Below are 23,932 nucleotides of genomic sequence, written 5' to 3'. Positions count from 1 at the left end.
AGGCATTGAAATGTGGTGGCGATGAATGAAGGGGGGGGGGGTGGTGACAAATGTATAATTAATATGACTGGTTTAGGTACATCATTACCTTGATGGATTGGTGAGAGGCTGATCAAGTATTTCATAATCATGTATTATCAGTTTCCTATCTATAATGACGTAATAGCCAGGTGCCTCTCGGCTATTGTTGAACATGACGTCATGTACAACAACGGTATCACTGTTAATAATATTCAGAGACAGGTACAGCCACTGCATACTACGCACAGGGTATAAACAGAGGTAATTGCCAAAACTTTATAGAAGTATCCATTGTTCAGTTCAATGATTCATTATTTCCAACTTCGTTTAGGAACACATACAAAGCGGAAGGACAAAACATCGTCGACACTGCTAGACTAGCCTACATTGCGTTTGTTTGTGACTGTTGTTTTCCAAGGTAAGAGTTAGACTAACGTTACTACTAGTACTTAGCCTAAGCGATGTACAGTAGGCTCCCATACCGAGTAGTTCAATTTGTATGACTTGTATGAGGCTACCAATAGAAGATAAGACACTGTATAAGATGATACGAATGGTAATGGGTTCTGCGAAGATAGAATAAAATTCACGAAAAAAAAAATTCATCGACGTAATGACATTAGGAAACATATCCGTAGCACAATGATTATAATGTAATTAAAAATATCGTATATATTTTGGTCATGAATATTTCGCTTTAAAGGCATTGAAGACTCGCCCCAAACTCCATGCCGCGCTCTGAAAAAGTTATATTTCCGCTGCTAGCAAGTGAAGGTTTCTTCTTGTCGTTACGAAATGTAGACAGTAATGATACGTGATACCTTGTTATCTTTTATCTAGACCTGAGATGTCCATCGCTGCTATATACACTGTGTTGTGGGTATTGACCATAGCTGTATGTATTGACAGTACTAGTGTCTGATTATCGACGGTAGCAAGCTGTGTGTGTATTCTCTGGGATCGATGGTGGTGTCTAACACTTCTGTTACACCTCATCAACTAGGTCAGATTACCGGCATGAGACGTTTCTTTGTGCGCGAGTCTTCACACCCTTTAACAAGAGAAAGAATGTTGAATTTGAGTACAATACTACTAACTTCTCAGTACCTACACCCCAGTATGGTGGTGTACAGTAACTTAAAAAGTTATTTAAATTGAAGGTTTACAGTCTTGACCAAGGCCAGGGCCCTATCACGCGACTTTACAACTTCATGACAAGTGGTCTGTTGGATAGGATATCAGTTCATTGAAGGATTATATACCTGTTATTCACCTTCAGAGCTTGGGACTTCATCCACAAGTGTGGCATTATGTTACTGTGCACCTTAAACGCTCTGCACTCTGGTTGACACTGGACCAATAGTGAGGCATACATTGTTACTCACCAAGCTGTCAGGCAAACAGCCACAAAGAATCCAAAAAGCCTATTATGCCAATTGAAATAAGCATCACCCAAAGAGAAAGAGGCTAGGCTATGTAACGAATAATGGTGGTACGATACCATTTGTAAAAGTGTGGTATTGAACATGCAATTGATTGTCACAAATACTTGATATAGTACTGTAGTTGTCTGTCATTCTATAATTCAATATTTTGTCCATCTTCTATTTCTTGGTCTCCTTAAAATGTTTTGAAGAATATTTAAATAAACAGTAACTTGGTAATGACTGTATCATTTCTTAGAAAAGCCTGCAATGCCGCTCCGGAAAAAGAAACACTTGGACGGGGTTGAACCAAACTCATCAAAAGAAAACTCGCCAGTTCTACGGAGGAGACAAGTTGTTCGTGGAAGAGTCCCACCTGACGATTCCTCTTCTTTTGAAACAGACGAAGATTTTGAAAAGGTAATAAAGACTAACTCCATAGGCTTACTCTGCACTAGTATTGACGGGCTTGTGAGAAAACTTTAAAAATAAAACAAATAAATCTTTTGAAACATACTGTATCGACATGTTGTGATTGCAAAAGCTATTAAGCTAAGGCACAGATCAATAATAGTGTGGTACAGTCAAGTTCACTTCTTGGAAAAATTTGAGTATCTAAGGCTCAGTTCATTATTAAGTAAATATTTTGATCTTATCTTTTGTCTCATATCTCAATGAATGACACTTTCTTTCAGATTCTTGTGAGTTGTCCATTGACACCAAACAGACTAAATATTTTCAAACACTCCCAACAATCGCTTGAATTTGTACTTAATGACAGGACTCCAAAGAGGCTCCTAAAGTTTCACAAAATAATTGTTACGTAATCAGAGACATGATTGCATCTAATTTAACAAGAACACAGCATCATAATCTAGCATATTCCAGAGAAAAGGTTTATTTTTAAATGATGAACGTATTCTGAGCATCCTGGTGATATTTGACGTCAGTTCAAATAGAGATTTATCAAAAGCCTGTGTGATAATGTGTGTTCAGTTTAGAATCTATAGGCTCACATGAACCGGTTCAATGTTGGTCACTGGACATTTGATATCATATTAATTTGATTGCTTGAGATCATCTCCCTTTTAGCACACAATGCTACTGTGTCAGCCAGTTAGGTCTGGCTTTAAATCAGACAGTAATATCTGCACAAGCTTATTCTTCTTCCCAGCTCACAACTGAAGATATCCTCGAAGACAAACCAAGCCTCTCAGATTCCACGCCGACTAAGAAAAAGTACACAAACCCCAGGGGGAGCAATTTTGATGACCTTTCCGATAAGGATATCTATGAGATACAACTGAGGAACCTGCAATCCCAGCTTGAAACTGCCATGATTGAAAAGACTTCATTAGGTACGAACAGAAACCAAGCATTTCAAATTCATTAAAGAAAAAATTCCTCTTGAAGCGACCAAATAACAAGGAATATTAAATCAAAAATGCTTTTAGACTAAGACCATTTCTCGTTCTAAAACGGTTTGAGTTTTCTTTGTCTACTTGCTCTACTTGCTCTACTCACTCAGTCTACAATACCAAATGGAATACCTAGTGTGTGAATTAAATTTGAAACTAGGAAGGATTTTGTGAACTCTTTACAAATTTAGCAGTGAAGAAGGCAGCAATACTAAACTGACATAGCTTCTCGTTGTTTATGAGATACAAACTAAATCAACTGTCAGTAGATATAGATATTGCACAGGTCTGCAAGCTTCAATAAAAATCATGCATTCCTTTGAAGCAACATCTAGCACAGAAAGCCCAGGTGGTCCACTACAGGAACATTTTGATCAACGCTCCCCAAACGTTTAAGTCCACTGCACAAAATCTTCCTTTAGGACTGAGCCACAACCCACCGTAAACCCCACCCTTCAGTTTTGCCGACTTTTGATTTGATTACAGCTTGTAACTTAACACAGCAGATTTGAATCATGCTTTGGTGGTTTGAAGTAAGGGTATTTCTGCGTATGAACTCTTGTAACTCTTAAAGAAAAAAAATGCTGAATTCATAATCATGGAAGAAGGTGAACAGTCTCATACATTAAATTTCAATCTGAATAATCGTGGCAAACAAGCTATACCTACACCATGACAGTTTCAAGTGCAAATGAATGATTAAGGGTTTATTAAAGTGTGTGACATTTATGGATGTGTGTGTACTGCTGTTATCAGATAGATACTAAATAGTTTGATCTTCTTTGGCTTCAGTTACCCAGCTGAGAAGTTATGAAGAAATTACAGATCTGAAGCGAGTCAATACAGAGATGCTGAAGATAAGAGAGGAGAATAAATCATTGAAACAACATGTTCGAGAAGTAGAACATAGGCTATCACAAGTCAGGTTGGTTTATAATTATTATATTCTATGTAGAGCTGTCTTGAATAGGTCTAGTCTTCAGTGTTTCTGTGTGAACAAACACTGTTTGTGTACCAGACATGTTTCAGCTGTTTGAGACCAAGTTTGTTTGTTTGTATGTTTCTTTTCCAAATATACTTGAAATGTCTTATACCCTTTGCTGTGAAATTATTCGTCAAAAGTCACGAGAAAACCATCCTTGTGCCAATGATGTAAGAATTATCTTGTGATGTTGTTTTTTGGGTCTGTTCATGTCTGCTTCACATACTTTTGTTTGTCCTATTGATTACTTTGCACTATTTCCCTTTTCTGCAGCCAGTTGTTTCTAGAATTAGATGATCTTCAGAAACTGAATAGGAGAATGTTCTAATTATTCTAAAGAGTAATTAACCATTCTGGACATAAGACTGACAACTGCTAGATTCATGGCGAGGTCACACACAGCAGAACAGCAAGTCCTGTTATTTAAATTGCAACCTTTGAATTTTGATAGTTTAGGCATTTTATCACTATATGAATGTTATTGAAAAAATCTTTAATCTCACATTGAGAATTGATCAAGATTCAAGACCTTTTAACAAACAGTAATTTTGATTCATAAATGACCATTTTTCAAACCTCATAAGCTCACAGTTATGTCCATTCCAGGGAAATGTTAATTATGCATTACAGCTTTCTCAGTCTCATTGCTGTGTTTCGTTTTCATATATTTTTTCTTTGCCTGTTCTTAGCTTGTAACTTGTGGTAATATCACTCATCATTCCAAAAGACTTAATTGGAATGGAAAGTACAACATGCTACACCAGTATGTGGGATAACATTTTCTGGAAATCTTGTGATAAGATGTTCTCATGTAAGATCAAAAGCAGTAAAGACACTCTAAATCTAGAAAGGAGTTAACTGTTCAAAGTTTCCATTCTGATGATTCCTAAATCAATTTTGGGGAAGGCAATTCCATAATTTTGCTATGACAATGCAAAGAAACCTTAACTTATGTGACTGTTGTCTTAACTACTTATTCTTGCATCATGGGAAATTGTATCTTTTCAAAGTGCCTTGTTTTTTCGGCGGTCTTTTTGTAACTTTTCCAGGGCAACACAATTGAGTACTAAGAATGACAAAGATGAACATTCTGAAGTGGAAACTTCAAAGCCCAGTTCTTTGTGTAAGTAACATAATTACAGTTACAGAAGTAATAATTAAGAAGTAATTGAATCTTACTTTTATATTAATGTATATTGTGTAGGTTGCCTGCACCTATCTTGATCATAGAAATGCTGAAAATTTGAAGGGTTTGTCAGCAAAAAGTGCAATTATGTGTTAGGGCTAACTAGTACATACATTATTCTCGGTCGAAATTCTGTGCTGTAAATTATATCTCACATTTACCAGGATTTCCTGATGTTTAACACCACAGAGCATAAAAAAGAAATTTTGACATCAACAATGTTTTTCAAAAACAGGTCCATGTCCCCCCTCTCCCCCCCCCCCCCCCCCCACAAAAGAACTGATAAAATTGAAATACTAGCTGGCCCAGATCAACTCCAATTATTACTTTCTTGTGCATCTATGTAACAAGTGGGGAAGTGTCCATGAAATTATTCTTCCATGGTCCTTCCTTGTAGTAGGTGTTTTATGAAAACATAGAACGACATGAGTCACTATATCTGCTAGATTCTGCTAGATTGCAAAGTCACGTTAATATCGACTATAGTTTAGACTGCATCATTACATACATGTTCCTGTAATGGCTCTGTCACCACAGAAGACACTAGACATTGCCATAAAGTATCATCAAGGTAAGCCATTAAAAAAGCACAGTGCATCCTTGAAGAAGATCCCGCCTGCAGGAACGGAAACGTTAGATCCTTTAACTTTCATACATACCCTTACAGATGCTGCATCTGAAAATAAGATCAGTTTCGGCCACAACGTGCACAGATTCGGTTAATACTCATAATGCAGAATATTGGCTTATGTAATCTGAGGTTATGAGATTATGTTCCATGTTTCCGTAGCAACAATTCAGACACGATTCGAAGCTTGGAAGATGGTGACGGTAGAGAAGTTCTTAGACCTACTCTCAGATTTCTCAGATGAACCAGATGAGCAGGAAGACTTGGAACAAGAAGATGGAGAAGAACTATCTGTTAAAAGGTGTGTGTTGCCACGGTAACAGTAGGTTTTTTACCAAGGTGTTTTTCTTTACTAGCGGAGCTGGTTATGTTTCATATTTACATAGAAAAACACCTTTTTTTCACTTCTCACCATATTCACTAAAGATGCATGTGCAATGTTCTATTAGAATGCTATGAATGTATAATTATCGTACTTCTGTCCCGACTCTTATATACAGAGCAGGTTTACATGTGGGTTAATTGCCTATATAAAACAGTGTCTGGGAGATTTTTGATGACAGAATGGATAGCATTAATTACTGGCTCATTTACAGTCATATTGTTAAGATATCTTTTAACTAGTTTTTTTAATAGTTAAAATTAGTTTGGATTTAATGCTCAGTAAGCTTCTTCAATTTAAAAGCTGACCAAATGCAGAAAGCTGTTTTGTTGTATTAAAGACCCTTGCAAAGCATAGGTTAAAAATTGTTCAACAGAACTTGTACTAAACTGAACACAATTTTCATGTATGCAACAAAACTTTTTGCATGACTGCCCTATCCAAACAACATGCATAACAGAAAATGAACTTGTTTGTTTTTCTCACATGCATCTAAATTTTGAAACTGTGGTAAATAGGCAGGCTGTCTAAACCCGTACAATTAATGACTCCTCGTGCCTCAGTAATTTGTCTGTTTGGATATACTTCAGTTAGCCACTTTTCCGTTTTCAATTTATTCTGAATGTTCATTCTGAATTTCTGAAATGATTTACAGGAAGTGTTATTGTACAAAGTCATGCTTATAGTTTAGGTAGGGTAGAATCTTTAGATATGAAACTAAAACTCCTGTTTTCTTCTTTTTGTTTCCTCTCCAGGCTGAAAGCAAATATAAAACGTTTTCGTAAGTATCCTTGTTTTAATGAATACATCATTAATGGGGATGTGGGGGGGGGGGGGGCGGGGGGGTCTGTTCTTTGTCTTCTGTGTTTGTCACTAAGGGGTTGTTTCTCTTTGATAAGATCCACTTAGCAGACAAACGACAAGTCTGATCAATATTAAACATCTCTCTTTATGTCTGGATGACGATTTACGATTTAGCAAACGCTCATAAACTGCGAAATGATATGTAAAATGCACGGTCTGAATTATTTTCTCTGTTGCTCGTCAAGGTGAACACACACAAGGGAAGTCAGTAACTCACATGTTGTGAAACGGTTTCTTTTCGGAATGATATAAGCCCTGAAATAAAAATAATACAAAAGTAAAGGAGAATTGTCCTTTGTGTTTGTAATGTGATGAGCTTTTTCCTGGCGTGATATATGTTTCAGGGTTTAAATCAGATAGGGTGGGGAGGGGTAGTGGTTTGGGGGGACTGTATGGTGGTAACTCCGGCAAATTGTGTGCATAAGGTGACCATTGTAGAGCAGAGGTTGCAGTTACAATGAACATGTCATCATGTCTGAGGGGGTTGCAAGCAGGTGGTTGATACTAGGGAACAAACTAGATAAAAATAACAATTCATCTGTCTACTTAAGACTTTGTGTAAAGCAACTTATGGAACAACTGACAACTTTTCTGCAACTGTCTGAAATATTTATCTTAAATATTTGCTATGGATTCAACAACGATGCCACAATCTTAAGTAACAGGATTTTACCGTGTCTATTACCAAAAAGGATTTATATTCAAGTAGTGAAAGTATTCATGTTTTCATATTTGTATTCTTTATTTTGATATTTTCTTTTCTTTTCTTTTTCATAGAGGCTGGGTATGCCCCTCTGGTATCATTCCTAAAGGCCGTCACCATTTTATTATCCTGGAAGTCACCGTCTTCGACTTTTTTAACATTTTGTGTAAGTTTCTCTACTGCATACATATATATACAAGATTCATCTCGGTTGGTTTATATGTAAGCAAGAGGAATCTACATTTAACATGGCACATGGCTCGGTATATTGCATTAAGGCCCAAAGTCAGTGCGTTATTAATATAATATAGAACAACTTCGACAAATATGAATTGATAATGGTTTGTGTCTTCAGTGATGAGACTATTTTATTCTAACCTTAGTCTAAACCACGGTCTAAACCTGTTTAGACCGTGGTTTTGTATTAATCATTGTTCATATTTCCAGCTGCTGTGTATCAACCAGACTTCTAGCGAGTCTGTGCTCGTCAAAGTTTTACTAAAGTTGCCGGTTATCGTAGTCTCATTTGTTGATCTGTACTCATACTCTTTACTTTGGGCATTTTTGAAACCTATAATAGATACAAGTGTAATCTTACTTTGTCAATAAAGGTCTATTAAGGAATCTTTTTTTTTTGTGGGTACTATTGCGTTGTAAATAATCACGCAATCATTATGATCACAAACATACTTTTCATTGCCATACTTTGCACTGTTATACTTTTCACTATCATACTTTTCACAATCATACTCTTCGCAACCATATTTTCACGATCATACTTTCACAGTCATACTTTTCTGCCAAACTTTTGGAATGAGCATATGAAAAATTCAAACAAGAACTTGCCTGTTTGTATACCAATTTAACATTAATGGGACCCATGCGCAGGCGAATGTTATGACCTCAATACCCTAAGTTTAACAAATGATGTAGCCTACACAGTGAACAGTTTTTTCGCTGGTCTTTCTAGTGCACGGCAAACAACTGATGACTCGTGGTAACATTTTGTGAATGTGTCCTTTGAACGGTTCTGTCTGCCTTTCAAACATGGTCCCAGGCATGGTGTAACACACAGCCATGCATATTACGTAATGCACAGTTATGGAGGGAATGATCAATATATCTGCCCGTTCATCGGACCGATTAATGTTTTACATCTCGACCAAAACAGTGACAGAGAATGGACACTATGTTATGATTGAGCCTTTTGTTCGCTCCAGTCTCTGCAAATGGGCCCAAAATTTGGGAGAACAAGTTCATCGTCATGATTGTGTGATTACACTAATACTACCGGTACACAGTAGTATGAAAAAAGATTGTAGAATTAAGGGATTGGTTAGTTTGTATTTATGATGGAATGCATAATGGGATTTAATAGAACCTTGTATTCATACCAAGGGAATTGTATTCCTGCTGCTGTAGTTGTCCTGCAAATCTGTTGAGTACTATGTTGTTCTTGTATTTTTTTTCCCCTTTTCATTACCCTGCTTTACATTCATACTTCATTTATATAATACACACTAATGGTGAACTGGCATCTTGTCATCTTGAATATGTTTTCTCATCTATAGATCTACATGTATTGTGCATGGAAAGGATGGCTGGTGACAGTCATGTTAGCACTAACAATCTGGTTACTGGGAAGTACTTACTTTATATCCAGGTAAAGGGTTCAATATTAGTTGTGTACCTTCTTTCATATATTTATCTATATATATATCTTAGCTGTTCCCTTCTCTTTCTTTCCTATTATCTATCATGTTTCTTTTCTTACCAAAACAAGAGAGAGGAGATATATTTCAAACATTTTAGATGACAGTGACTTTGGAAGGGTGAAGGGTTTGATTTTAATTGAAATTCTTCAGTTAGGCATACTTTGAAATTGTTTTGAAATCTGTGAATGAATTAGTGTCCTTTGTGACCTGCAAAATCTCAAGTTATATAATGTTATCAACTATTGAAGAAAACTGTAAATGGTAAACAAGAGACAAGCCCTATAATTTCTGTTTTGACTGAAGAATTAAACATTGATGCAGCTAATTATCTATGCATTTGATTTGTTATTCTTCTTCTTGTCCTCTTTCATCTCTGGGTTATTATCTGTTCTGTGATTGATATGCCAAATTGTTAAGTCATTTTCATTGTTTCATTACAGGGGCTGGAAAGTTTGTTTTTCATTACTGCCATATCATATGGTGCCAGAGGTAAGCTGATCTGTTCTGACAAATTTTACTTGCGTGGATAACTTGGTTGGTAATGTTAGTAGTTCTACTAATCACATTAAAACAGGTGAAGCAAACCAACACCTTTAAATGTTGTCTGTATTGCCTACAAATATGCTGTAATGACAAACAAAAAAACATGAAAGAAGAATTACATGGTCAATCCTGATAAGTCGTGACTGAGACATTTTTCGGGGGGGGGGGGGATGGAATATTTAGTGGAAATGTTTTGGAGACTTCTTCCAATTTTGACATAATGAACTTTTGAGAGTGATCCTGTTAACCTGTAAGGAATAGTATATTCATTCTCTCATCCATTCCTTTCTCTCCTCCAACATCCATTCCTCATACAGTTGTGACCTATGACCCTGTTGCCAAGCTATAACTTTAGTATTGGTTATTGTGTCTAATCCTAAGTTTTCCTCCTCTTCACACAGCCAGAGGATGACAAGCAATCCTTGAGTATGACAGACAAGTACAAACTTGTTTTCCACGTGGCACGGAAAGTTCAGAATTGGCTAGGCTATCTAGCAGATCAACTTGAAAAACTACATCAGTAAGACCTTTGTTACCATGGTGACTCTCCTCCTTACATGTACACTGTATGTACTACATATTATATGTAGTAAAAGTAAAATATTAAATATTTGCATATTGTCCTGACTATGTTAAGTTGCATTTCATACAAATATTTAGTCATAGATGACTACTGTGTAGTAATCATGTTGCATTGATTGGCTTTCACATGCTCCCTAGCCCCCCCCCCCCCCCCGGTGATGACTCTGACTATTAATATTCTATATCCGATCCATTATAGCTGATGTTGTGGACCAACAATATTTGGAAGGTGGTTGCATTCATGGAAGTGACAATATAATCAAGTTAAATAAATATGTTTTAGATCAGACTTTTTTCTTTTTAGATGCCCTAACATATATTCTTTGCTACAATAGACTTTGAATGTTGCATAAAAGCTCTGTTGCAAGAAATTCAAATTTTGATTAAATCTGCATATTCATTGATTAGAGATTTCTTGATTGTTTTGATTTTTACTCCCAAATTTCTGGAAGTGAGACTTGAAATGAAAACCCAGTTGAGTGGGATTTTATGTTAGTTTTCTGGGTTTTACAATAAAATCATTCTATAAGTCATCTGTGCTTTGACCTCCAGAACCCTTACCTCATCCACTTCTTCTTATCATTATGAACTTTGACCTTTCCAACCTTGTCATAAGATGTCGTTCTATTGGATACAGATCGCTCACTTACAACAATTTGTGGTTCGTTCATTTTGCAGGATGATTTACTGGGGTAATCCTGAAGCAACAGGAAAACTGATGAAAGGCGTCGTCTTCTCTTTCACAATGTCTGTTATATTTTCTGGAGAATGGCTCTTCTTCTTTCTTGGTTGGTCAAATTTACCCTAAATTTTTAAGTTTACTTTCCACTGTTTATATTAAATAATTACATTATTCTTATGCTGGGAAAGTAATCTACAAAATAGGGGTGGACTGGGGCATAAATTGATGCTGACTCAGTGATCCAACCGGCAGCCTCAACCTAGCCAAGCCCTCAGCCATTTGCCTTAATCTACAAAGTGCAGAGGAACTATACATTTCTTTTGGTTACTTACCAGTATCATTTTAGAAAACTATCTATACTATGGCATGCAATGCTATATTGTGTTAGCCCATCGGAAAAAGAACTGTTTTGTCAAGATTCTCAAGTTTCTTTCTCCCTTTAATGTTTGAATTGCAAGTAACAGATTCTCTTTCAACATCGCACATTTCGGTGACATGTGCATTTAAACGATATCTTTGTTGATTTTCATCTTTTATCTTTTCCTCTCAGCTATGGCTGTAGGTTGGAAACTATTTATTCTTAACGCACTCTACAACAAGTTTCCCAGATTCAAGGCCAAGTACGATACAGTTCACCTATTCTTCCAGTCCTTGCCAACGAAAGAGGATGTAGAACAAAAGAGATTAAAACGTGAGAGAGATGAGGCAAGTATAGACAACTTAACTCTGGACAGTAATTCTTTAGTACCGAAGATAAAACAAGTATCTTTCCGATGTCTTGCTAAATCTACAAGAAACTTTAGAGCAGTGTTGAAAAGGGGGAGAGAACGCATTTCGTTATTTTTTTTGGTCAAAATCCAAAAGTATTTATAAGTACAACCTTGTGTGTTTAGACCTAATTTATAGCCCTAATTTATAGCCTAAATACTCCTTAGAATACACAGTTTGAAGAGGAAAAAATTCTCGGGAGGGACACCCTACTTGGGCTTCACATTAAATGACCCGACGGCCGGGTTCCCTCACTTGTTAAATTGAAGCGGAAAATTAGCTTCTCATGACAAACACATATTATAAATACGGAGTTGCAAAGAATTAAAACATTTTTCGTTTTTGGAGAAGGAATTTTAGTTTCCCACGGATTGCAATGGGCCTAAAATCTGAGTGCCTAACATGGAGCTTTTTCAGTTATCTTTCCCAAAATTCTGGTGACATAAGTCCTAAATTACTTCATTAGACAGGCTTAAAGAACAAAGTCAGGGAGCTTTGGCTCTGAAAATTGGTGAGATGTAACAACAGAATACCTGTCTTTACAAAGTAATCCAAAATTGTGTCATTTCTAAGCGACTGTCTTTTCTTATCTTCCCTTATCTGACATTGTTTTTATAATACATGTGTAAAATTACTATAACCACAGGTGTAAGAAACAAGAGAGTGGGCAGGGGGTGGGGATACAGGAGTGAAATAGAGGGGAGGATGGGGGGAGTGAAATAAGGGGCTCCAAACATTAGGTCATGTGTGATTGCTTTGTAATATTTTCCTTCGTCGTACTTTCTTTGTCCTTTTAACATTTAACATCGTAAACCTTAACTTTCCAGCAGTCATTTCAAACTTTCAACCTCTTGTGGCTAACCATAGCTGAGCCTGAGCATGACTTGGTGACTTGCACCTAAACAGACATCTTTCCATCGATTGTTTTCTGATCGTGTATTCATTTTTATTGTTTAACAACTCACTTTTAGGTTGCACTGTGTTTTGTCTCCACCGTCCTACGTCAATCTCCAACAAACTCTGCAAAAAAAAAACAGAAACTTATTTGTCAAAACCTACCAGTCATTATAACCAACCTTCTGTCACTTAAATACTCTAAATTCAAATCTTTATGGTTCAAGATTATGTAATGCATTACCCTATGCTTTACTCTTGTTGGGAAATGTTCATCTCCTAAAACTATTAATCCAAATAATTGCTTCCAGACACTGACAAATATACAAGTTATTTCTGAACAGGGAAAACTTCAAGGTACCAGTGAAGCAGAGGTGAGTGTTGGGCTAAATTTGACTGTTTCAAGGAGAGTTAGATGAAACATTCAAGTTTTCTGGCTGACAGTTTGTTAGTGAAAACAAACTTTAAGCTGTATGAATGGCCAAACAAGACATGAGGATGAAATTTGTTAACTGGAAATATTATAAAATTTAAAAAGCAGACTTTTTGCATATTGTTTAGGAAATTTTTAGTTCTTTTTTTTTAACCTCGTACCCATAACCACGCAGTTTGTTAGAAAGACTATCCGCATTTCAAATAATGAAGAAAAAAACCCCTCCAAAACAAGAATAATATAAAATATAAAACTTTCCTGATTTGCTTTTTTGCATGCCATGAATAGTAATAGAATTGGTAACTTTCAGGTTGTTTGCAGACTTTTTCTTTTCGAAGAGCAAATTTGTGCACATTGATTTTGTTTAATTTGGGAAAATTCTACTGCATACTAAAATCCACTCATAATTCAGAGTTTGTATGAAGTTTTGGTTCCAAATATAGGAAGGAAAGGTCGAAATGTTAATACTTAGAAATTCAAGTTTTGCTTCTGCTTATAACCAGAGTTGTGACGAGTCACTTTTACGGTCGTGTTGAGTCATTGGCTCCAGTCACTGCTTTCTACGGGGATAAAAAAAGACAACTTCACAATCTTCTTCGAGTCACTCAACTTGAAACTTTGGTGACACGTTGTTCACAACACTGAGTATAACTAAAACTTTGATAAAAATCGTCTGGGTGACAAAATGAGTCAAATAGGATCTGTAAAATGTTGCTAATATTGGAATTTGTTTTGGACAGGAATATCTTCAAGGCGATCTTAGTTTGATCAGAGTATAATGTTTATTTTCGGTAATATTCCGGTAGGTTTGGTAAAGTTGCATTTAAATGGCCTGAAAAAATGCTGTCACATGCAGTCAGTATACTTTAAAGGATAATGCCTAGCCTAAAGTAATATGAAAAGAGTATTGATGTTTAGCCTAATTTGACAACAGATCACCCTCTTTCCCGTAGAAGTTTGTTGTACAATATATATCCCAAAAATGTGGCCAGAAAATGGTCATTTCTTTCCAAGTGCCTTTTAAGTGCTCATTGAAACCAAAGATGAAAAGAAAAAGAACCATGCTCTTGAGAAATATATATTGCTGACAGACTATGGAGGAACAAAATGGAAATATTGAAAAGATTACTTTGGCAAAATTTCACTCTGCAAACCTAACAATCAAATAATTGGTCCTTATTAGGCAAGTCTTTATTTTTCAATAAATTCATCTCTTTAACTTATACTATCCTGCTCTGTTTCCAATCTTCTTGACTGGCATATTTATCTTTTGCTTTTCTGCATGAACAAAGTAAGGATTACTTAGTAGTAACTGGGTAAACCAGTGTGATCGTAGAAGCTGAAGACTGACTACAGAGACAGAATACTGATTATAGAGACCAATGACTGACTATAGAGACCAAAGACTGACTACAGAAGCAGAATACTGATTATAGAGACCAATGACTGACTGTAGAGACTATAGACTGACTACAGAGACCAAAGACTGACTACAGACACTAAAGACTGACTACAGAGACCAAAGACTGACTATAGAGACTAAAGACTGACTATAGAGACCAAAGACTGACTATAAAGACCAAAGACTGACTATAGAGACCACAGACTGACTATAGAGACCAAAGACTGACTATAGAGACCAAAGACTGGCTATAGAGACCAAAGACTGACTATAGAGACCAAAGACTGACTATAGAGACTATAGACTGACTACAGAGACCAAAGACTGACTACAGACACTATAGACTGACTACAGAGACCAAAGACTGACTATAGAGACTAAAGACTGACTACAGAGACCAAAGACTGGCCATAGAGACTAAAGACTGACTATAGAGACCAAAGACTGACTATAGAGACCAAAGACTGACTATAGAGACCAAAGACTGACTATAGAGACCAAAGACTGACTATAGAGACCAAAGACTGACTATAGAGACCAAAGACTGACTATAGAGACTATAGACTGACTACAGAGACCAAAGACTGACTACAGAGACTAAAGACTGACTACAGAGACCAAAGACTGACTATAGAGACTAAAGTCTGACTACAGAGACCAAAGACTGGCCATAGAGACTAAAGTCTGACTATAGAGACCAAAGACTGACTATAGAGACCAAAGACTGACTACAGAGACTAAAGACTGACTACAGAGACCAAAGACTGACTATAGAGACTAAAGTCTGACTACAGAGACCAAAGACTGGCCATAGAGACTAAAGACTGACTATAGAGACCAAAGACTGACTATAGAGACTATAGACTGACTATAGAGTCTAAAGACTGACCACAGAGACCGAAGACTGACTATAGAGACTATAGACTGACTATAGAGACCAAAGACTGACTATAGAGACTAAGGACTAACTACAGAGACCAAAGACTGGCCATAGAGACTAAAGACTGACTATAGAGACCAAAGACTGACTATAGAGACTATAGACTGACTATAGAGACTGAAGACTGACTACAGAGACCAAAGACTGACTATAGAGACTATAGACTGACTATAGAGACCAAAGACTGGCTATAGAGACTAAAGACTGACTATAGAGACTATAGACTGACTATAGAGACCAAAGACAGACTACAGAGACAGAAGACTGACTATAGAGACTATAGACTGACTATAGAGACCAAAGACTGACTATAGAGACAGAAGACTGACTATAGAGACCAAAGAGTTACTATATAGACCAAACATTGACTTTAGAGACTATTGACTGACTATAGAGACCAAAGACTGGCTATAGAGACCAAAGACTGACTATAGAAACTGAAGACTGACTACAAAGACAGAAGACTGACTATAGAGACCAAAGACTGACTACAGAGACCAAAGAATGACTATAGAGACTAACAACTGACTACAGAGACAGAAGACTGATTATAGAGACCAATGACTGACTAGAGAGACCAGAGACTGACTGTAGATACTAAAACCTGACTATAGAGACTAAAGACTGACTATACAGACCAAAGACTGATTATAGAGACCGAAGACTGACTATAGAGACCAAAGACTGACTATAGAGACTTAAGACTGACTATAGAAACTGAAGACTGACTACAGAGACCAAAGACTGACTATAGAGACTAAGACTGACTGCAGAGTATTTATGAACTACAAAGTAGATTAGAACTGCTGCATACTAACTCCCACTTATTGCTGTCACTTAATGCTACAACAAAATATATTTACAATTTGCAGTCACAATTCACAATACAGGCTCAAACTGGCTCTACAAAGCTTCACAAATTTGGATAGCTGGCAAAACAATAAAAAAAATAAATAAAAAAAGTCTTTAATCTACAAAATTGTTTCCAGACACAAACAACAATTGAAACAGGTAAACAAATAAACCGTATAAAGCAGAAACTCCAAGAAGACTTAAAATTAGTCAAGGTAAGTCTTACTTTAACATGACCATATTTTGGTCATTTCACCACAAACAAGAGGCAACACCATTTATATCCATTCTTCCATTTTTGCACATTTTCAGTTCAATATACATATTTTTATTCATTATATTACTAACAAATCGCATCATTTTCTTTTCGAAGGCTGTTCCATTCTTCAGAAGGGATATCTTTTACTAGTGTTCTATTAAAATTGTCATTTTGCTCTTGAACTTCTCCTGGAACTATCCTGATTTTGATTATTACACCATCTTCTTCTCTTTGTAGTCCTTTCCATCTTTGTTCTACCAAACCCGCCCTGTTTCCATTAAAAAATTTTATCTCTTTTGGATTGTTTCAGATGAAACATTCCACCGGTACGATCCTAATATTGCCCTCATTTTGAGCCGGTCCTCTCCATTCTTGTTGCTTTAGAGTTATCTGTATCAAAAGCTACATTGACATTTATTTTCTTTACTAATTTGATATTAGAAGGAGACCTTAAATCAGGCGTCTCTCATCCCTATAGTTCATCCTATGTCCACAGATTGTCGACACACATTAATTTTCTTCCTTAATTTGATATTTGAATGAGACCTTACATCGGGCTTCTCTCCTCTCTTTCTATAGTACATCCCATTTCCACCGATTGTCGACACTGAAGAGGTCACAGATGTCTCCACCGGTGAACGGACACCAGCCTTCTGTGAAACTTTCTTACTGCCAGCAAGTGAATACCCTCAACCAGGTAACAGGAACCTCTTTTATTATTTCTAAAATTCAAGGATAAAAATACAATTATATATGTTAACATCTACATCGTTTAATTCATTTCATATTTGCTGATTGTGAACAGTTCTGCTGTAGAACAAAGACTAGCTGTAAAAAAATTCCACGTTTTAAACTTGCATGTTTTGCCAGTGGTTGTACACTGCTGAAGAAACTCTCTTTGCAACATATTAGAGCCTGCTGCAATCGTGACTCATTCGCAGTTAAGATTTGCTTTGTTCAAACATAGATGGAGCATAGATGAAGGGCAGATAAAGTGTAGATGCAGCATAGGTGAAGCATAAATATGGAGTGTATGTGGAGCATAGATATGGAGCTTCGATGCAGCGTAGATATAGAGTGTAGATCAAGTGTAAATGCAAGAACCGCTGACATCTTTGGTTCATAAAAGAAACAAGAAAATCTAGCCACTCTATATATTTCCTTAAATAAGTCAATTGCACAGATTCTGCAGGAAACTGTTTGGGTGTATGGACAAAACCATGACAGATGAGTCACTGTAGGTGCAATAAATGACAACTTGATGTTTTTGTGTTTTATGTCACTGTTTGTTGGATATATATCTATTGAAGATTGTTCGGTCTTATGACATTTGCCTGAATATTCCAGACATTGCTTGACAGAATAAAATAATAATATATACCATATATATTAAAGTGCTGTTGTCATGAAATAAAACATGCTCAAGAGCACTGTACAAAAGAACTGATACCTGGAATACAAAATTACCAAACTTAAGAAAACCTAAAAGTAATAACAACAGCCAGAAAATTAAAAAAAAAAATCTTGCACTGAATGATATTTTGCATGTATCTCTTCTCCGACAGGTTGGGAAGGTGGCAAACGCTGCACCCTCATTAACAAAGATCGGAATTTAACGACTGCATTCAGACACGGACGGCTGTATCTCACAAACTGGTTAGTCTTTGGACCTCTCATCATCACCTCCCATTTTGTTGATATTTCTGTCCGTAATTGTTTACTGATTGATCTTCGTGAATGGAGCTAATAGTTTATGACCAATATATATTTCATAGAGACGGTTAATAGAAGGTAATAATGTATCAGGTATTGCAGTGCCAAAATCACATCACAAACCCCAAGATGTATGTGTACTCCAGTTTGTGATAATGATACGTATGATAATACCAACCCGACTCACCTACCCTGTATTCTGCAGATAGGGTGTATGTCTGATCGTTTTGTAGTATAGAGAGGGTGAAATATAGAGGCGTAAGTTAAAGGAGGGTGAAATATAGAGGCGTAAAGTTAAGGGAGGGTGAATTGTTGAGAAGGCGTAATAAGGTCTGCATGATGTACTGCACAGAGGTTATTCGTTGAGAGACGGTGTCATCTAGAGAGGGTAGGTTATCAAGAGATCGTACTTCATGGAGGGAAAAGGGTATAGCAGAGACCTGTGCATGGCAGACCCCAATATACTGGAGGAGAACCTTAACATAAAGTGTCCAAATCCTTCTGGAATAGGCCTTTCCATGTTTTGTAGAAAGGTGGTTTCCTACAGAGAGTTTTAATATAGAAAGGTTTCATAGATAGCAAGCCCCAAGCTGGAGTTTGAATTTGTTTTCTTAAAGGGCCCAATGCTTTCCTAGGGGAAGTCAGAACCTTCTTTCTAGAAAAGAAAAAACCTTTTTGATGAATCAATTTTGGGGGGAGGGGGATGGAAGGGGGCAGACGAGGTGGGAATGTGTCCTACCCTGTTTATCCCTCTATGCATATGACCTATTCATGCACTTCAGTGTATGCACACTAATAGTTTAGAGAGTAATATCTGTTTATATTAGGCTGTTCATATTGCAAGAATTTGTGCCCTGGTCAGTAGTGGTATTTAACATTCTCTTTTTTTTCTCACTTCTTGTAGTAACTTATGCTTTGGAACATCAAGATTGCATCACAAGAAGAAGAATATGGTCTTAAATTTAAAGGAGATCACCAATGTTGGAAAGGTTGGTTTCATTTGAAAACATATCTTGGCTATTGACAAATATTTCTAAAGTTTTCATTTTATTTGATTTAAAAAAAAAAAAATTATTTGCCCATCTGGCACTATAAGGCCTAATATGAAACCATTCCATCTGGCAATCTAATATTATTTTTGATATTAATATTGATTTTGTCTTCTCTCAGGCAAAACCATTCCAATTTATGCCAGGACGTGGTATGTCAATTGAGGTCACCGTATTAGGAGAAGAAAAACCGTTCCTATTCAGTGGACTGGTAGGTAGGGATGACGTTTATCGTGAGATTCAGCTGGCCATGGAAGAGGCAAGAAGGCAGGTTCTACATGAGACTGATGCTAATCAAACAGAAACAAAACTCTCTCTGGAAGAACCTAATGTAGGAACCAGTAAGGAAGAGGTTAACATATATACCTAAAATTTGCTGTAAATTCTGCATTTAGGTAAATCATGTGCCATAAACAATTTTATTTTTGTCTCTTGTTGTTTGTTGCAGAACTAGCAATATGTTAGGCAGGGATGTCGATTCTGGTTTAATGCATAAATCTCCAATTGATTTGTGAAAACAGGTGCGTATTTTGTAGCAGAATTGAAGTAAATTTTAATTAAGGCATGATGCTCTATAATTTTGCAACTACTGAAAATTTGCGCAAACTATGATAGCATGCATTGAGGTCACAGTAATAAAGTTTCAAGAAAGCAATGGGTTCTGGGCTTTGTTCATTACAGCTATGTCTGTAAGTCAAATTTAAAAGTGAATTTTTGTTTCAAAGGATTGGCACATGGTAGAGTTGAATCATTTCAATTGTTGGAATTGACTGGTAAGACCTGCCAATCTATATTCTCATTGGTGAATGTAAAGTGCAAAAAGATAAATTTATTTATGTTGATGTGGTATTTTATGAATGTATCTGCAGGGAGAGTGGTGTCATTACAAATGAGTGGAAAAATTAAGCCCTTGCATTTATTTCCAGTAGGAACCAAGCTATTTTAAAAAAAAAAGTAACAAATTTTTAGGAAACTTCAAGTTAATTGTATACTGATTCAATAAAATGCACCAAAGGTTTCTTGTTTGAAATCAAAAGCAGGTTTTTCAATTCCTAACAAAACTGGTTAATTTTTAAATAGTTGCTAGCATATCATATATAAGCAATTAAGTCATTTAGCAATAAAGTCTCCCCCCCCCCACCCCAATTGGTTCACTATAAATTCTCACAAGTATTTTGCAAGATTTCTATGCCTGGGATACCTTCTTGTAGATGCATTTATATCTGTTTCACTCTTCCCTAATTTTTGTTGCAAAGTTGCCAAATAATATCTGCTTAAAAATCAACTGTTGTTGCTCAAAAGCAGTTGCAAAAGAGATTATCATCTGAACAATTAAGATTCCTATTTCAAAATATCGTTCCTCCTATTTTTACAAGTGCCAAATGTTATTTCTATTATTTTTTCAGTTTCTTTGGCAAGGGGGGGAGTGTTAGAGATGAGTCTATATATTTAAGAAATTTACATTGTTGTTTTTGTTTTGTTTGTACGTTTTTTTTTTGTTTTTTTTTTTGTGTGCAAAACCCAAAGATTTTATACTTTACGAGATAAATCCATGACAACATCGACAAAGTCTTTCAGTTTTACATTTTGTTTTGCCTTTAAAAGACTTTTTCTTTTAACCAAGTTTTTCAGAAACTTGGTTATAATCAAACATTTTTTTTTTTTTTTTAAGTTTAAAAGATTTGAATTTCTATTCAACCTCAGATATTTTCAGAGACTGAGTTTATTTCTATTAGTTGATTAGTTCAGATGTGCTGTTTTAATTATGTTCCTGGTTTAGTTTCCCCAAGAGTAGCATCTTTAAGTCATCATAAGGTGTCAAATGATCAGTAATAGAGTTGGTCAACATCAAATGATTACACCCCATCTGTAAATAGTTTCATTCCAACGTAAGCCTATCAGGTGTGTAGACAAGAATTTTCACAGAAGGGAGAAGGTGCTGGCTTGCATAAAGTCGTCTGCTATAAGAATTTTTATCATCTAACATTTCAATGTGTGATGAGTTTTTGTGGGGGAGGGGGTGTGAGGGGGAGAGGGGGTGGGATGGGGAGAAGGAGGGGGTGGGATGGGCAGAGGAAGGTGGGAGGGGGAGAGGGATAATTTATAGAATCGATGACCACCTTGGAATCATCATTCAATTTGAATTGTCCTCTTTAGTCTGTGTCTTTCTTTAAAGGTACTGTCCTTATAAGATTAGATTTCTAAGGGAGAGGACCGGAGACATTAGATATTAGAAGTTTAATGAATTGTTTACAATTGATGAGACCTCATTCATTTCATCGTCCACACTAGGGTGTCTTTCCTTTGAATACTAGAAGATGTGTGAACATTTGTAGAATTGGAGACCAACATTGAGTCCTCATTTTTATTTCTATTGTCCACACAAGTATGTCTTTCCTTGAAAATACTGTCCTGTTAAATGTTAGATAATTAAAGGAGGGGAGTGGGTGGGCAGAATTTAGAACTTTGGTATTATCTGAGAATCCTAATGCATTTATGGTATCCATACTTTAATATAATAATCCTTGTTTTACTGTATTAGTTATGAGTAAGATGACTATTGTAATCATACATGTGTATATCATTTATATGTACTTATTGGTTTAAACCATTCCAGAAAGTCACAAGTTCCTCTCGTAAGATATGTGTGCAAAAACTCTTTACGTATGAAAAGTCACAAGTCAATTTTGAATCTCCCAAGATTTCCAAGAATGTCTTTTTGGCAGTCAGTAAAAAGGATGTACAATAGTTCTTTTATACAGGACAGAGAATGAAATCATCGATTAAAAGTCACACAATTTATAGTTTGCTATTCATGAGTTATGGAATGTAAAGTATATGCATTATGTCTCCCAAACTTAATTATTGTTATTTTTATATCTTTTGTATGAAACATTTAAGGATATTAAATGCAACCAGGGTGAGTACAAGGGCAGCAGTTTGGGTTTTGTCGTGTAGAACAATAAGATTTCACCAACCACAGTATACATGACGAAACCATGTATCTTAATTCCTCATAATATATGTTGTAAATCTACCATTAGACAGCTGCCTCATAGCTGGCTATGTGCAATACCTTCAGGTTTAATAGCAGAGCTGTCATGCGGCTAGAATTATAGATTTGTAAAGGGATCTGTCTCTGTAAGTAGTTTCCGTAATATTCTCCTTGAACTTTCCATTCAGTAGGAAAATAAGACTTACTTTCAAATATATATGTACTGTGGGTTTTGTCCTGCTACTGCAATGTGGAAACTTGAGAGGAGCTTTCAAAAACTGGGTAATGACGGTCGATGGAGATCATGTTCCATTCGGAGAAGTGTGCAGCCGGCTTTAGAGGTACTTTACTAGGCATTAACCCAAACTATGTCTGTTGGGCTAGAAAGCTTAAATATCCCACCATTCTTATGACAAATGTTAACGTAACAATTACGTCATTGCTGACATTAAACCATTAGCTGTCTGACAAAGAAACAGGGAAAAGTGTCGATTTCACCGTTTAGAATTCCAGCTGCTTTTCCACTTGATTATTAAAAAAGAACTTATTAAAGCAAATCAGCATTGCTTGCAACTACGTTGGAAAATGACTAAATGGTCACTTCATTCGATCGTGGTTTACAGACCTTTTCTGCTACCCTCGGAAAAGATTACCTTCCTTCATAACTAAGAATCATTAGCCCCATAGAAACGCACAGTTACTTTTTCATCTTGAAGACAAAAGTTGAAAATAGCATTGGAAATTAAAGAGTAAAAGCATATTTTATTTATGCTGGTATATAAAAGTATATTTTATATATGCTGGTATATAGAAAGCATTGTCACTGTTATTGTGATGCATTATATTTCATGGAATCATCTTCTGTATATCATTCACAGTTGTAGCTAATGTATTAACTGTTTACTTGTTTGTTAAAGTAAAAGTGCATGAATTGTACATCCAACTGTCAATGTGTTAGCTTCACCATCACGGTGCTACCTTCATTCTGATATGTAGGATTTCTTTAAAATGTCTAAAATGATGCGTGTCAGAATATTTTTGTTGAAAGTCTTTTATATTCTGTGGTGTGTTGTCAGCTAGCAGTTGAATTCATGTGAAATGTCGATGACTCGATAATGATCATTTGATGTTAAGTTGCCAGTATCTAACTGTATGTTGTGTAATAGGTGTATTTGCAATAAATTATATATCATACACACCTATTACAGATGCTCTCAGTGACTTGTGTACATTTTTTGAGACTTCCTCTCAGTGATCATTTGATAAAAAAAAACCTTTCATTTAAATAATAGTCGCCTTATTCAACTCCTTCAGGGATTCAGTATTGCAAAATGTAATAACTTCACAGCAAACTAGTGGTAAGCCATTCTTAGACTGGTAGCATCACCACAAATTTCTCTAGATGGGCAAGAGAAGAGGCAGCTCTGTCTCTAGGGGGGGGGGGGTGGGGTAGAATGAGGGTTTTACTTTTCACAGACAGAATCAGTTAATCTGTAT

The 23,932-nt window shown here is 36.1% G+C and overlaps 1 protein-coding gene across 4 annotated transcripts; it reads left to right on the top strand.

Annotated features, from left to right (window-relative positions):
• The first annotated feature begins 229 nt into the window (after positions 1-229).
• LOC139962207 (GRAM domain-containing protein 4-like) lies at positions 230-23,640 on the top strand. Of its 4 annotated transcripts, XM_071962202.1 has the most exons (19): positions 230-439; positions 1,705-1,865; positions 2,620-2,803; positions 3,656-3,788; positions 4,895-4,968; positions 5,822-5,960; positions 6,797-6,822; positions 7,683-7,774; positions 9,180-9,271; positions 9,764-9,812; positions 10,268-10,386; positions 11,127-11,236; positions 11,681-11,835; positions 13,104-13,166; positions 16,557-16,634; positions 17,258-17,375; positions 18,244-18,334; positions 19,296-19,380; positions 19,562-23,640. In XM_071962202.1, the coding sequence occupies exons 2-19, from the start codon at positions 1,716-1,718 to the stop codon at positions 19,808-19,810; spliced, it is 2,007 nt and encodes a 668-aa protein (XP_071818303.1). In that variant the 5' UTR covers positions 230-439; positions 1,705-1,715; the 3' UTR covers positions 19,811-23,640. The 4 variants fall into 4 exon arrangements, with proteins under 4 accessions (XP_071818303.1, XP_071818304.1, XP_071818305.1 ...); XM_071962203.1 differs by lacking the exon at positions 13,104-13,166; XM_071962204.1 differs by lacking the exon at positions 16,557-16,634.
• The last annotated feature ends 292 nt before the right edge of the window (positions 23,641-23,932 follow it).

The sequence above is a fragment of the Apostichopus japonicus genome, chromosome 20 (genome assembly GCF_037975245.1).
Source record: "Apostichopus japonicus isolate 1M-3 chromosome 20, ASM3797524v1, whole genome shotgun sequence".
Lineage (NCBI taxonomy): Eukaryota > Metazoa > Echinodermata > Holothuroidea > Aspidochirotida > Stichopodidae > Apostichopus > Apostichopus japonicus.
This window is presented reverse-complemented; position numbering and strand designations above follow the sequence as displayed.